Below are 16,493 nucleotides of genomic sequence, written 5' to 3' on the forward strand. Positions count from 1 at the left end.
GGTAGTGATGGTCTTTTTGGTGCTGGGGAGTGAACCTAGGACGCTGCACATACTAGGCAAGTGTTCTACCACTGAGCCATATTCACAGCCTAATTATATTTTCTACCCATTTCAATATTATACGTGGAAGATTCTGGTGGGGCAAGTTAAGTAAAATCCAATTTGTCAGAGAGAAGTTTGAGACTGATTGGATGGAATTATAATTATGCTAAATTCCATAGAAATGCTACTGATCCTTATAGAACATAGAGAAATAAAAAGTGGACTGGGGATTCAGTTCAATTGTAGAAAATTTGTTTAGCATGTACAAAGCCTGGGTTTGATCTCTAGCTCTGCCAAACGCACACACACATTTAGCAATGCAATCTTCTATTGTTTTCATTTTTTTTATCTTAAACGCTGTCCTCTAAATGTGTTTTTATTAAATTTATAGCTTAATAAATACTGTGTTGTAAATGTTGTTTTACAACCCAGTTGCAGTAAAATATGACCACTCTGATGCATATAGAGCAACGTGGTGATGGCTGACAACTTTGAAAATCCCACAAATTACAGCTAAGCCCTTTCCAAAGGTTTTCTCTCTCACATTTCACATTATGTCAGCAAATCCTGCTGGCTCTACCTTTACCACACACCCAGAATCCACTTCTGCTGCTTATAGTTTTCAGATCACCTGGAGTACTAAAACAGCCTCAATACTAGTCTTCCTATTTTATTTTGACTACAACAGCGAGACAGCCGGTTAAAATGCAAATTAGATGAGACCACACTTCACCTCAGACCTTGCTAGTGGCTTTTACCTCTAAGCCACAAAAGCTCTCCAGTGGTCTTCACCACTTCCCAGTTCTCCTTGCCAACCTCCTCCCCTATGTGACCATTTTGATACTACACAGCCCTTTTTCTGTTCCTCAAAATAGCAAACAGATTCCTACACTGCCCAAGTCTTTACACATACTCCCTCTCTCAAGAAAGCTTTTCACTAGAAGGGCCACAGAGCTTTGCCTTCTAGCCTTCTACCTTCCTAAGGTGTGTATTCAATATGACTGACATCCTGCCAGGCAATGCATGCCTATCTGTAATCTGAGCACTCTGGGATACAAGGTAGGAGACAAGTTCAAGTCCAGCTTGGGCAATTCAGTCACTTAGTGAGATCTTGCCTCAAAATTTAAAAATTTAAATAAATAAAAGGGGGCCGGGCAGATGGCTCAGTGGAATAAACGCTTCCCTGGCAAGCGCAAGGGCCTGAGTTCAATCCCCAGCTCCACCATAAAAATAAATAAATAAATAAATAAATAAAAGGCTGGGGATGCAGTTCAGTACAAAAGACTCCAGTTTAATTTGCAGTCTCACTCCCTACCCCAAGTAACCTTCTCATGAGACCTTCCCTGGGCACACTTTTAAAATTTGCAGCCCAGGGGCCGGGGAGATGGCTCAGTGCAATAAGTACTTCCCTGGCAAGCGCAAGGGCCTGAGTTCAATCCCCGGTCCCCCCCCCCAAAAAAAAATTTGCAGCCCACTACCTCAGTGTTCCCTACCCTTCTTCCATATGGCATTTTCCTTAACATAAAAACTATGTGATATGCCACATATTTTACTTATTTTATCTTGCTTATTGTCTGATTCTATACACAAAATGTACACTCGAGGACAGAGATTTTATTATGGTGGCCGGGGACATTATAGGTACCCAATACTATTTCTTGTTTAAAAGAATGACAATAGCCAGGTGTGTGGCACACACCTGTAATCTCAGCTCTCAGGAAGCTAAGGCAGAATTGTTGTGAATGTGAGACTAGCCTGGATTATAAAGTGAGCTCAAAACCATCATGAACTGCATAGTGAGACCCTGTCTCAAAACAAAACAAAAATAAACAAAAGCATAAGAGTCCCGAAAGGTCTTAAGAGAGAAAAACAGTGTGAGTGTTTTACAGACAATACTGACCCTTCAACTTTACCAAAATAGGCCAACCATGCAAAATCTAATAGTTTCCAGAGTGTCCCTATGTTGATAAAGTGAAACTTGTGCTAGGTCATAGCCCTGTCCTGACCATGGGCTCTTTGTCATTCGCCATAGGCCTCTCCTTGTAGGGTTTCCCTATCATTTCTGTCATGACTATGCCTACTTTAAGCTTCTAGTTGGACAGCAAAAATAGATGAAAATTATTTATGTGATTTCAACTATGTAAAAATGAACACTGAAAAATTCCTGTAAGAAAATAGAACAAAAAGATAAAGCTGATTATATCAAGGTGGTGGAAATAAAACTAAATTATTTACCAGAGAACTTTAGCAAATTACCTCATTAAAATTAAGCTAACTTTTTTTTTTGTTTTTTAATGTATTTGGTACAGGGTCTCACTATGCACTTCGGACTAGTAGTGATCTTCCTTTTTTTAGCATCCCCAGCACTGGGATTACAGGTGTGTACCACCACGCCCAGACTCTGTCACCAGCTCAGCACACCCATGGGGGCAGGGCCTGCATGGCATGTAGTGCTGGGGATTGGACCTAGGTCTCTGAGCTTGCCTAATCAGCTGCTTAGTTCGCTGAGCTAACTCACCGGGCCCAAGGTAACATTTTTTAAAACAGCTAATCCACATCAGATGTGGTACATGCCTGTTATTTCAGCTTCTGGAAAGCCAAAGCAGGATGGGTAAATTCAAACCCAGCCTGGGTATTAGCAACTTGGTGAGACTTCGTCTTAAAATGTAAACTAACCAACCAACCAGCCAGCCAGCCAGCCAGCCAGCCAACCAACCAACAAACCAAACAAACAAACTACACAGCTAAAACAAACAAACTACACTCAGGCCTGGAGATGTAGCTCAGAGTGAAGGACCTAGGTTTATTCCCCAGTACTCTTTCTGCAACACTACCCCTCCCCCACCAAAAAAAAAAAAAAACCCTAACCCAAGCCAGGCACAGCAGCTCATTTCTATAACCCCAGTACACTGGGAAACTGAGGCAGAAGAGGATGAAAAGTTCAAGTCCAACCCAGGCAATTTAGTGTCTCAAAATAAAAAACAATTGAAACTGTCTGATTGCTATTTCTCAATAAAATAAATAAATAAAAATAAGGCTGGGAATGCAACTCAGTGTTACAATCATGTATTCAATCTCTAGTACTGCAAAAGCAAAAACAAACAACTAATCCAATATAAGCATGGCCAATATAAGCATGATCATATGTTCAATTTAGTCTCTGACTATGATGTGTATGTTATACCTGGCTATATCTAAATCTAAAGCTTGTGGCAGAACTTATAGCCTGGAGGGGAAGAGAAGTGAGCACAACAAGAAGGCAGCAGTGGAAATTTCCCAATGAGATCTTATCAAATGAGAAAAACAAAGGGCTTCTAAAATAAAAATAATTTTAAAAACCAGTAACAGGAAAAAGAATGAAAAAGAGAAACTTAAAGATTCACACAGGTACAGGCAAGGAGAATCAGAAGTGTGTGGTGTCAGAGAAGTCACACGCCAAGAAAGATTCCTATGTCAAACTCAAAGGGATATCTGGGATAATAACTGAAATCCATCTGTCTACTGGGTATGGCAAATAGGAAGTCATCCACGATATTATCAGTAGTTCGGTGAATTAAGTGGTGATGATACCAGAAGACAAAAATGAATCAAAATGTGAAGGAAAAAACAGAATGGATGACTCTTGATGATAGTTAAATGGAAGGAGAGGAAACTACTTGGAAGTTGTGCAGCAGGAAAAGTTTTCCTTGCAAGGGTAGAGCTGACTGAAGTATTTCAAGTTGAGAAGTTGGAAGAGTAGATGTGAAAGTGTCGATGAAAGGGAATCTCAAAAGAAATTTAAGGGCAAGCACAGAAGTTTCAAGTTTGCATAGAAGAAACAATGTTAAGTACACCTGCCTAGTGGTTTTCCTTTCTCAGTGAAGTAGGAACCAAGAAAGTCCACTGAGATTTACAGAGATGAATGTTAGTAAGGTTTGAGAAAAAACTGGAGACTGCCTGGAGCAGTTTTAGGTGAAAATGGCAAGAAAAGCTGACTACCACCACCTAAGGGGACACGAGCACGATTGAAAGTCAACAGAGGCTGGAGACCATTACTCAAAAAAAAGTTTACTTAAACTTGGCATGATGGTGTGTGCCTGTAATTTCAGCACTCTGAGGCTAAAGCAGGAGACTATGAGTTCAAGGCTAACCTGGAACATAGGGAGATCCTGTCTCAATTTTGAAAACGCTACTAGTTGGGTGTGGTGGCATACACCTGTAATCTCAGCACTCAGGAGGCTGAGCCAGAAGGATTGCTATGAATCTGACATTAGCCTGGGCTTATACAGTGAGTTCTAGGCCAGCCTGAACTACATAGCAAAACTCTGTCTCAAAAAAAAAAAACTATTTTTTTTTGAAGGGTTGGGAATATAGCTCAGTTATAGAAGGTCTCAGGTTCAAAATCTAATACTACAAAAACATTCCTCCCCCCACAAAAAAATTATAAAGAAATCATCAGTTCAGTGTAAGTATGAACTATCTAACAGAACTATGCAACTATTATGTTCTAGGGGATGTATAAAACAGAATTACAAAAACGAAAGATGCAGCATCTTCTTTTAACTGGCATATGGATTAGTGGAGGAACTAACACATAAACTATGAAGTTCTGAAACAGAAGCATGAGATATATATATATATATATTATATATATATATATATGTATATATATATATATATATTATATATATATATTAACAGAAGAAGAAAATCAACACTATCTATGATACTGAGAAAAGGTTTTTTCCCAAATGTGTCAGTAAACCAGCTTTTGAAACATGAAGAATTCAGTAGTAAACTGAGTGGTCAGACCTCTACATAGGGAGAGCTTCATGGAACAGCATGGAAAGACAAAATAATATAGAACCCAGAGAACAAAAAGATGGAGACTGAGGTGGCAGAAGACTCATGGTAGAGGCTACTCTGCTGGTGCTGAGAAGCAGTGAATGGAAGCAAGAGACAACATAGTTCAAAATAGGTTTTAGATGTAAATAAAGAGGGAAAGATGGGTGGAAAGGAAGGGAGAGGAATAGGGAAAAAAAAAAGCAGCAAGATATATCATGCACAGTACAAACTCCCTATGATGAATGTGATATTGTTAAAAAAAAAAAAAAAGTTTTAGACTGCTGCCTGCCAGGCCTGGTAACGCCAGTGCTAGAGAGAAAGAGGCAGGAAGATTACAAATTTAAGCCCAGTCTAGGCAATGTAGTGACTGAGGGAGATCCTGTTTCAAAAGAAAAAGTAAAATAAGTTGGAGATATAGCTTAGTGTAAAGGGTCTGGGTTCAAAGCCCACTACTGCTAAATAAATAAATAAATAAATAAATAAATAAATAAATAAATGGGTTGGGAATGTAGCTCAATGCCAAGGCTCTGAGTTCAATGACCTGTAACAAATAAAATAAAACAAAACAAATAAAGGTTGCTGTGTGATGATGGTGCAAGAAATAAACTGAAATTAAGAGGTGAGATAAGAACTGTTGTAACTAAGCAGACAAGATGAGGCCAATGAGATGACACAAGTTAGAAGCCCCAGAGGCAGCAGAGATGTTTCCATCCCCTACTTCTGCTTTCACAATTCAAAAAAATTTTGTAATCAGACATCTCTACCCCCTCTATCAGCAATTCTAAAAGCCCTTACAACATTCCTTATTTTGGGGAAAAAAATCTGTATTTTTATTTGCCCATGACATATTTAAAACAAAGTGTTTACCTACCAGGAAGGAGAACAACAGGTAGAGACAGACCCAGACCCAGACAGTGGGGGCCTTTTCACTGTGTACCATTTCATACTTTTTGATTTCTAAACTGTGTAAATACGTTAATTAAAATTAGTATTAAAATTTTTAATTCTATCCATCTAGGTGAGTTTACCTGTATGTGTTTCCATATTCTTTAGCATGTGATTCTGTTTGCCTCGGGGGAAGGGAGATACCACTGGAGGATCCTGCCTTCTTACATTTTTCTCTTGGTCAACCCTTCTGGAAGACTTAATAACTGCCAAATTCTCACTGTCACAGGCAGATTTTGTTGCTCTTTCATTGATGTTATCCTTTAGAATGGGAGCCATGTTGTTTCTGGGGCCTACGTTTGCTTGGCGCTGGCCCTCCTGTTTGGGCGCATTCCTACCCGGTCGCGGTCTGGCTCCCTCCACTTCCCAAGGGGGCCTTTTCTGTGGGTATCTTCTCTGGTCATTTCGTCTGGCCCCATACCCATCCAGTCCTCCTTTTCTACAGGATGCATCTGAAGAGTCAGGGTGGGAAACCCCCACAGGTTTGATATTTTCAGGTCCTGCATCCTCAGGTTTTGGAGTCATTTTGTTACCCCATTCACATTTGAGTTTTCCCTTAACTTTTGGTCCTCTACCATAGCTGTACACAAACTGTGCTGCTTTTTTGGGTTTTGCTCCCCTGGGATCAGCGCCGGTAACTTCCTTCTCACTTTCAGAAGGGCTGTGCTCTCTGAGATGTGTCCCACTTTCTGATCTTGCCACATTTTCTAAGCTAGCTATATCTGAGGTATGGTCAGTGAGCCCTTGTGCTTTCTTTACTCTGATATGGTGCTTTTCATTCTTCAGTTTCTGCCAAGGCTGACACTGAAGGCCATGGTTCTTGTGTGATTTGTTAGAAGCAGAAGACTGGAAAAAAGTGTGTTGACTCTTAGGTTTGTTTCCAGAAGGGTAACTGTACTGATGAGCAGCAGAGATGTCATCATAAGGGACCTGCCTGGACAGGTGACAAGGAGGCGATGCACTATAATTTCTTCTGCCAATCCTACTGGAGTCTAGTCTTCTTTGAATTCCACAATTTAGCCCAGAACTTCTTCTGTCCTGAGGAATGAACTCAGCAGCATCTGTATTGAGTTTAAAAGTACCTAGGACATACAGAGTAGACATACCAGTAAGGAGATTAAAGTGTTACCCATGAAGCTCACAAGACTCTCCAGCCATATCTAAAAATTATTATTATTTTTTTATTAAAGTGCCTGCTTAGGCAGATGCAGGGACCAGGGGTTCAGTCCCTGGTGTGCCATGTTGGTCCGGACCCCAGGATGTGTTGAGGTGGCGACTGAGACTAGGCATGGTGGTGTGGGCCAGTAATTCCAGCGCCTGGGAAGCCGAAAACAGGAGAATCACTACAAGTCCAATCTACATAGTGAGACCCTGTAGACCCTGCACTAAAATAAAATTTAATTAATTTATTTATTTATGTACTTTGTCCTTTTGAGACAGGGTCTCACAAGCAGCTCAGGCTGGCCTTGAGCTCACTTTGTAACCCAGGATGCTCTTGAACTCTCAATGATCCTCCTACCTCAGCCTCCCAAGTTCTGGGATTGCAGGTATGTGACACTGCACCTGGCTTAAAAGTTACTTCTAAGCACACTGAATGAAACAGGCTCTTTCCTGTTCTAGTTGCACACACTTATAATTCCACCTATTTGACAAGCTGAGGCAGGAGGATCACAAGGTTGAGGCAAGCCTGGACAACTCAGAGAAATAAATAAATCCCCAATATAATAGACACACACACACACACACACACACACACACACACAGATCTGTTTCCTGTGAAGCTGGCAATTTCAGGTGCTTATGGAGGGCTGATCCTTCCATGTCTAGTGGGTACAACAACAGCCACTAACAACTGCTGAGTAACTGTGGTCATCTGGATATCAGGCACTGTGTACAAAGGCATTTATTGTATCAAAAACTTTGACGTCAGCTAACAATTTAGGGATATCAGTTATCACATGCCACACAGTCTTTTAAAACTCTGAAGTAGTATTGTACAATATCTAACAAACAGGCTTTGAAGTTAGTTAAAATGGGTTTAAAATCTGGCCCTCCAACTAACTTATTTAGGGAGCTTAGAAATTATCAGTAGACTCCATCAGCCTTAGTTGCTGCATCTATAGTAAAAGATAATATTTATTTTAAAGGGTTACTATAAAATTTAAAACCTCAAAGTATAGTATACTGAGTACACAAGTTTCCATCTCTTATCCCTAGGAATATATATGGGCTTTCCATACCAGACCTCTACAATGTGCTCCAGAACCTCAAGGATTCAAATACTGCCCATATTTCCCTTCTTTTTTTTTTTTTTTTTAATTTATTTATTTATGTGTGTGTGTGTGTGTGGCCAGCTCAGCCCACCAGGGGGCGGGGCCGGCTGGCATGTGGTGCTGGGGGATTGAACCGCGGTCCTTGTGCTCTGCAAAGCTTACTCTAAGTAGGTGCTTTAGACCACTGAGCAATCTCACCAGCCCCATATTTCCCTTCTGATGAAGCTGGGGAGATAGCTCAGTGGTCTAAGTGCTGCCTGGCAAGCACAGGGCCCTGGGTTTGATCCCTAGCACTGCACGCCACTCTGGCCCCACCCCGGCTGCACCAAACTGGCCACCAAAACTGGGCATGGTGGTGCATGCCTGGAATCCCAGTGTTGGGGAGGCTGAAATAGGAGGATCACTATGAGTCTGATCTGCATAGTGAGACCTTGTACCTAATACATAAAATTAAAAAAAAAAATAATTCGCCTAAAGACATGAAACTAGTAACGAGATAGAAAGCAGAAGACAATACAAACCTAGGTCTTACTGACTCCAGAGCCCACTGACACCCAGAATGGCTAAGTTTATCACACCTTTCAGATGCTGGATTAAAATTACAGCTTTTGGGCCAGACACGATGGGATGCGGCTATAACCTCAGTACTTGGGAAGAAGGCTAAGGCAGAAGAATCACTGTCAGTTTGAGGCTAGCCTGAGCTCTAACAATGAGTTCAAGGCCAGCACAGACTACACAGCAAGATCCTGTCTGGAACAAAACAAAATGAAACGAAACACAAATAATAAAGCCAGAACAATAGATAGCAAATAGAATATGGTATGAATCAGGGCCAGCCAGATAGCTCGGAAGACTAAAGTGCCTGCTTCAGCAGAGCTCAGCGGCTGGGATACATGAAGAGCTGTATCCGCCCCACCACTTGGGGCACGCTCAGACAGAGATTGAGTCTGGGTATGGTGGCACAAGCCTGTAATCCCTGTGCTTGGGAGGCCAAAAACAGGAGAATCACTATGAGTCCAATCTAGGTAGTGACACTCTGTCCTAAATTCATAAAAAATTCATATGCTATGAACCAATATGTAAGTTTCAATGTATTCAGTGTATCAGCACATGTAAATGTGAGTTTAAGTCCTTTTCTATCACTTATTGTGCCTTTAAGTAAGTTACTTAGCTCCACTTTGTTAGATCCTTTCTTTGTTCTTCCTTCCTTTCTCCTTACCTCTTCTTCTCCCTCCTTCTCTTTTTTCCTTTCTTCATTACTGGGAATTGAACCCAGGTCTATCCACTGAGTTATATCCCCAGCCCCTTTTTAATTTTGTTTTGTTTTGAGACAAGGTCTCACTAAGTTGCATATGTGAACTTGTGATCCTCCTGTCTCAGCCTCCCTGAGTGCTGGTATTACAGGCATGCCACCATGCTGAACTTCACATTTTTTTCATTTCTGAGAGAGACAGTAATAATCTCATCAAAAAAGTTGCTATGAAGAATATAGCAAGTCAGTAGAACCTATAAAGTATTTACAATATTAGTATATTATTGCTTTTAGTACTACAGACTACCTGAAACACATAGACTTGACAAGCACACTGCAGAGCCTGTGAGTTTCAGGTTAATAAGGCCCAACATTTACTGAGTACTTAATACATACCAGGCACTAATCTAAACACTTTACATGTTCACTTATTTAATCTTTGCACATTCCTGATGAGAAAATTGAGGCACAGAGAAATCTGCCCAAGACCACAGAGATATTCCAAAACAGACTCAGAATTCCAACTCAGATTGTGTGGTATTACAGACTGGATCTTACACTACACTACCCTATACTACACCAACTGAGGCTAGACAGCAGGTACCACAGAAACACAAGGAAGAATTAAACAAGATTATACAGGTCATATGGTAACTTCTCATTCAATCTAAGATTTGTCCTGAACATTTTCACTGGGCAGAGTTTGGGGTAGGGTGAGGGGTAGGCTCACAAAATGACAAGAGGATTAGGTAGACTCAGAAGGTGGTAAAGGAGTTTGGAAATAAAAGGTAAGTCAAAAATGGGGTAGGTAAACTGGACCAAGTGATGCTGTGTAATTCTTTCTCCTTAAAGAAGTGAGACTGCAGACAAGAGCAGAAACAAGGTTAGTAAACTTATCTAGAATAGCCTGGAAAAGGATGGGAAGAGCATTTCTTGTTGAACAGTAATACATGGATCCAGATAGGCATGCACTTAATCATATACAGTTTATGTTCTATGGAACATAAGGTTGCAATAGACAAGGCCATTATGGGTGGGATGGGGGTATAAAAAGAACTAAGATGTGTTATGCACATGTACCAACTCCCCACAATGCATACAATCTTACATACTGCAAATAGGTACTAATAAAAATGTTTTTAAAAGACTCAAGGGGAAAAGGCCGTATGAATCAGGAAACCAGACCATAACAAAAACCAGAGGCACACTTCTCATTATTGTAAGTGAAGTTATTTAGTAAATAGGATGGCTCATTAAGTTGTAGCAATGATACAAATAGTACCCAAGATCCATTAACAAATGGTTGGCAAATCACAAGTGAGTAGAGCAAAACAAGGGGAAATCCAAGTAGCAGATTACACTGTCCAGAGACAAAGATGGCAGTGGAAAGTCTGTCCCTGGGGTGTGTATGTGTGTGCGTGGTTCCTCTTGAAATTTAAAGACCTCAAAGGCGGGGGAGGGGTGGGGGGGAGGTGGGGGGGTGGTCCTCTGCAAGGCCGAGGCAGGAAGCTTAACAAGTTAAAACACAGCCAGGACAACTTAACAATTTAGCAGGACCTTGTCTAAAAAATAAAAAGGGCTCACGATGTAACTGTGTGAGTCAGTCCCTAGTACAGAAAAACATGGGAGAAGGTGAAATACAGATGTTAAAAATGGGTTATTAGGGGCTGGGGAAATGGCTCAGTGGAATAAGCACTTCCTTGGCAAGTACATGGGCCTGAGTTCATTCCCAGCAAAAAAAGAACCAAACCAAACCAAAATAAAAATGGGTTATTGACAGTATTTTAAAAAATGAAACAAGCTAGGTGTAGTAGCACATGCCTGTGATCTGAGCACTCCAGAGGCTGAGGCTGGAGAACTGCCAGGAGTTCAAAGTCAGCTTGGGCTAGTGACTTCAAGGCCAGCCTAAACTATATATGGAGGTTCTTTCTCAAAACAAACAAACAAAACAAAACCCCCACCCCCCAAAAAAAGAAAATCAAGCAGAAAACAGACTATATTGCTAATAGTAAAGGAAGCCGCTGATTCTTGAAACCTTTGGTTCATTTTTATATTTATGTAAGCAGGTAGCTCACCAAGAAAAATGTTTCTTTTTGGCTGCTACCTACAAAGTTTGGAAAACACGAATCTAGGGTACACCCTGAAGGAAATGCAAATAGATGCTCTATTAACAATCAAATGAGTTTGTCTCTACACAGAGACAACTTCAGGAGAGGAAATGAGCTAACAATTACGGAATTTCTTTTCCAGAAATGAATTTATTTATTCCCAGCAGAGAGATAAGTAAACTGAGACTAGAACCCAGTTTGTAGCAGGCTGAGATTCTAAACCATTGGTGTTCCGCTAGCGCACACGGGCCACCACTCCACGAAGTACAAACACACCCCACCCACAACGCACAACTTCGATGAAAATAGTGAGCCCGTCACCGCTGCCGTCACCGTCAGTGACTCGGACAACGCCAGTCTGTCGGGTCAGTGCGATGTTTCCAAGGAAGCTCGGGTCGAGCGCTGGGAGGGCGGGGCACCCACTTCGAATCACTGGGACAAGGCCTCTATCGTCGAAAACCCTGCTGGCGGGCTTCACCACCCAGTACACGATGGTGGAGGTTTCAGTATGTGCGACTCGCGCGACTTGGCCCTTCCGAGGCACTATCCCTAACTCTAGTAAGGGCCACTCTCGCGATATAAATAGCTGGAGCCCTAGGATTTCGTCACTGATGAAACTGCCGCTCCCTGAGAAAGGTCGGTCCCGAGCGGGCCAGGACAGTACCTGAGACCGGAGGAGCCTCCGCCATCCCGCGCCGCAGCACCTAAAGGGATCCAGCCAAGCGTGCGCTGTCACCCGATCACGTGTCCCGGACTTCCGGCGGCGCCAAGAGAAAATTCGCATCTGCGCGCCAGGTATACAGCCGCAAAGATTTTGCTGCCCGGCTGAACTGTGCGACGCGTTCGTGACGTCAAACAGACGCGCCGGCTGGAAAGCAGATAGCTCGAGGTGACGGGAGTCTCTGGACTGGGCAGGGCGTTGCGTAATCTAGCTCTTTTCTTTGTTTTTCTTTTCTTCCTTTTGTCTCTCTTTCCTGTCTGTATTACCTGTATATCACTTTCTTTCCTGTAGCTGGCCGCTACACCCTGGCTTTAGGCTACTTAAGTATTAACTTAATGCCTACGGAGTCCTGAAGACGTTGGTGTCTGAGTTAACTCGAGTAGTCCAAAGGCACTGGAGATAGGGTTCACAAAACAAATTATGAGGGGCTAGTGCAGTACACATGGAGCTCTTGCAAGTGAGACAGAAAATAACATACTAGAGTGGTGGTGGGCAACAATAATACTACCACTCGGGAGGCAGAGGCACGACAGTTGCCACCAATTTAAGGCCAGCCTGGACTAGGTACGTAATGAGTTCAAGGTCAACCTGTGCTACATAGGAAGACCCTGTCTCAAAAATACAATTAAAATAGAGTAAGAGTTCAGTTTACTTTTGATTTTGCTTAAGTTGGAAACTAAAAGTTCCAGAATTTAAAAATACAGCCAATTTGTCTCTGACCCCTTTGGGGTTAGCACTTCCTTTGAAAGCCTAATCTCACAATTACACTGGGTTAGTTGGTTTCTTTCCTTTCCTTTGATAATTGGAACTGCACCTAGGGCCTAGTGCATGCTAGCCAAGTGCTATACCACTAAACTACATTGCCCAGCCTTTATTTGAGATAGTCTTGCTAAATTACCAGGCTGGCCTCAAACTTTCGATCCTCCTGCCTCAACCTCTGAGGAGCTGGGATTACTGGCAGATATTACTATGTACAGGGTACTCTATATTGAGGTTTTTAACTTGCCCCGATTCAGCATTTCAGAAAATTCTTTAAGAATTGAGTATGTTTGAGAAATTGACTTAGCCCTGCTTCTTTCCAGGTTGTCTTAAGACCTTTGCTACTGTGGAATTTTTTGAGAACTGGAGCTTCTCCAGGACTTCTTTGAATGCAGAAAGCCTCGTACTACTTGCTGTCAGTTACAGGATTCTCCCTTCATTCTCCAACACAGCAACACCAAATGATAGAATTTAATATAATTTTAATGAAGGCTTCAGGATTACAGAGACCAATGCAGAGAGCAATTTACAATTGACACTAAAATTAACCATTTTAGGAGCCCAAACAACCTCAAGATTCTGTCTGGACCCAGAAATCCTTTATCTGGCATTGGATTGTCACCAGTGGAAACCGCCAGAATTTTCTTACTATCTCTCTACTACTATGAACCTACAGACTGAATTCTTTGTATCTCCTCATTCCCCATTCCAGGAAATCTAAGGCTTTCCTGGAGAAACTTGACAGTGAAAACTTCCATTTTCTTCAGGGAGAATTTATATTTCCACCCACAGTGTATGTTTCATGGTTTAAACAAAATAATCACAATGATTAACAGGATATTTTTGAGGAGCTGACTTAATTTTAACCAGGAGCATAAGTTGGAGACCAAAAGTTCAAGAATTGTCACATTAGCCAGGCATGGTGGTGCACACCTGTGATCCCAGCACTTGGAAGGCTGAAGTAGGGATTGCTGAGAGTTCAAGGCTAGCCTAGGATACAGTTCCAAACTAACAAGTATGATTTTTTTTCTCTAATTATTAATGACTTTGAAAATTTCTTGATGGCATTTTGGGTTTCTTCTTTTTAAATTGCTTATCCATAATGAATGCACATTTTTCTGTTAAAGTATTTGTTTTAGATGGGATTATGTTGCCCAAGCTGGTCTCAGATTCTTGCATTCAGGTGATCTTACCAGCCTCTTGGGTAGGTGGGATATGGGGCATGTGCAGCCATTTGTCCTTTGATGAACTTAAATTCTTAATTTAAAACTGAAAAGCAATAAATTTATAAATGGCGTACTGGAGATCCAACTCATTTTCAAAACGTGAAATACACAGACATAAGCAATTTATTATGCCTTTCCTATAGAAACAGTACTTTACACAGTATAACAAAACTCATGGTAGGTGAGTGAAAGCAGCGCTCAGGTAGAGTTTTGTTTTGTTTGAAATGGTTTCACTGTGTACCCCAGGCTTGTCTTGAACTGCCATGTATCCTACCCTGGCCTTGAACTGGGATCCTCCTACTTCTGCTTCCTAAGTGCTGGTATTACAAACATGTGCTACTATGCTGAATTCAAATTGATATTCATAACTGTAAATACATTTTTAATAAGTTCATATAATGAAATAGTATTCAGTTCTAAAAAATGAGCTAGCAAGCTATGAAAAGAAAGACAAAACAAATATACATATATATATATATATATTGCTGAGTGAAAGAAGGCAACCTACATACTTTGTGATTCCAACTATATGATATTCTGGAAAAAGCAAAACTTTTGAGTATAACAAAAAGATCAGTGGTTGATAGGAAATAGGGGAAAGAGAATGATTAGGAAGAACACGAAGAATTTTTAGGATGGCAATATTATTTGATATAATATCACAGTGGTGAGTCCCATGTCACTATATATTTGTTTAAAACCTATAGAATGTACGTACAGCACCAAAAATTAACCCTAATGTGAACTATGGACTTTGGGTGAGAATATGTCAGTGTAGGTGCAATGATTGTATGAAATGCACTACAACTCTGGTATAAAAAGTTAATAGATTGTGCATAATATGGGAACTCTGTACTTCGTATTCAGTTTTGCTGTGAACTTAAAACTATTCTTTAAAAAATTCAATTTTTTCAAATTGTAACCTTTCGGCTAGGTTTTTTTTTTTCCATAATTTTATTGAGGGGCTGGAGAGATGGCTCAGTGGTCTAAAGCACCTACTTGGAACAAGCTTGGCAAAGCACAGGGATTGTGGTTCGATCCCCCAGCACCACATGCCGCCTCTAGGTGGGCTGAGCTGGCCACACACACACACACACACACACACACACACACACTAAATGTAAAATAAATAAATAAATAATTTTATTGAGAGACAAATAGCAATGAGAGTTTCAAATCAAATTGGTAGGACAATTAACAATTGCATAATCATTTCCTGGTGGTTATTTGCTGTATAAGATGCAGACATGATATCCTATTTACAAACACTGTTACAACAAATCCCTCTATTCATTAAGAGAATGTAACTATATATCTATCCTAACCATTTTGAATATGCAGATACAAGATGGACATTCATCTGTATCCCCTTTTTTGTTTAGTTCTATTATTTGAATATTATAGTTCTATTATTTGAATATTTGTTAACTCAGCAAAATATTCTAAAAGAGTCCAGTAGTCCATAATAGTATTGGGTCTTCCTCTTGAATAGCAGTGTCAGAAATTGTTGACCTGAGTCCCCTACAGCTCAACATAACACCATGGCTTTACTTCTTATACCTCGTTTTTATACTTTTCTGCTGGATGGTTAAGACCAAGATAAAGCAAGACCTATGCAACCAGAGTTGTAGCTTTTGGATCTGATAAGGTCAGTCAAATCCCCTCAGGATTTATCCTGAGATCCTGTATCTCAGATTGTAGATCCTTTGTCAGTGTCACCCATGTGGATGAGTCACAGCCATTGCTTGGCCAATGTGCTCTCTGTGAAAGCCTGAGAGAATGTTTTCTCTCCATGTGACTCTCCTTAGGCACACTCTACATCATTGATCACTTTCCTCTTTGGCCCCGTAATTTCCTTGATCAGAAAATTTGGGATACTACTGAGTTACGTGACGTTACAGTACAAGTTCTTATATGTCCTGAGTCTTAATTGACCTTGGAAGGCTAGGACCAAAATGTTGGCTTTCCTTGTGGCCCTCCTTTTTCTCTAATTTTGGTCTGCAAACTTAGGTTGTTAACCCTCCAGAAGAGAAGTTTATTGTTATTACCATACGACCTAGACTGTTAAGCTTAACCTCACTATCTGTCTGAATATCAAACATCTTAGGCATAACATGGAACAGGTATTTTTCATCAAGTATTGATATGTTGAACTTTAAGTCCCTACAGAATATGATGAAAAAAATTAAAATGTATTTTAAAAATAGGCATAAAGAATTATGTAATTCTTATGTTTACACATAAGTCCAGAAATCTAACCATATACAACCTTGTAGCAGGACAATCCCTCAACATTCCTTTTCCTGTCTCCTGCCTTCATTCACCACCCCCTTCTTTTTGAAC

At 40.8% G+C, this 16,493-nt stretch overlaps 1 protein-coding gene across 3 annotated transcripts in view; it reads right to left on the bottom strand.

The window, feature by feature from the left end:
- Positions 1-12,286, bottom strand: part of Nfx1 (nuclear transcription factor, X-box binding 1) — a 77,450-nt gene extending 65,164 nt beyond the window's left edge. For 2 of the 3 annotated variants that reach the window (XM_004631920.3, XM_004631919.2), the window contains exons 1-2: positions 12,109-12,286; positions 5,895-6,893 (exon numbers count right to left, since the gene is read on the bottom strand). In XM_004631920.3, the coding sequence (XP_004631977.1) occupies positions 5,895-6,893; positions 12,109-12,133 (1,024 nt within the window). In that variant the 5' untranslated portion in view covers positions 12,134-12,286. The remainder of the gene's footprint in view (positions 1-5,894; positions 6,894-12,108) is intronic. The other variant, XR_002821258.1, reaches the window with a different exon arrangement.
- Positions 12,287-16,493: the final 4,207 nt, after the last annotated feature.

This window comes from Octodon degus, unplaced genomic scaffold (assembly GCF_000260255.1).
Source record: "Octodon degus isolate 3935 unplaced genomic scaffold, OctDeg1.0 scaffold00045, whole genome shotgun sequence".
NCBI lineage: Eukaryota > Metazoa > Chordata > Mammalia > Rodentia > Octodontidae > Octodon > Octodon degus.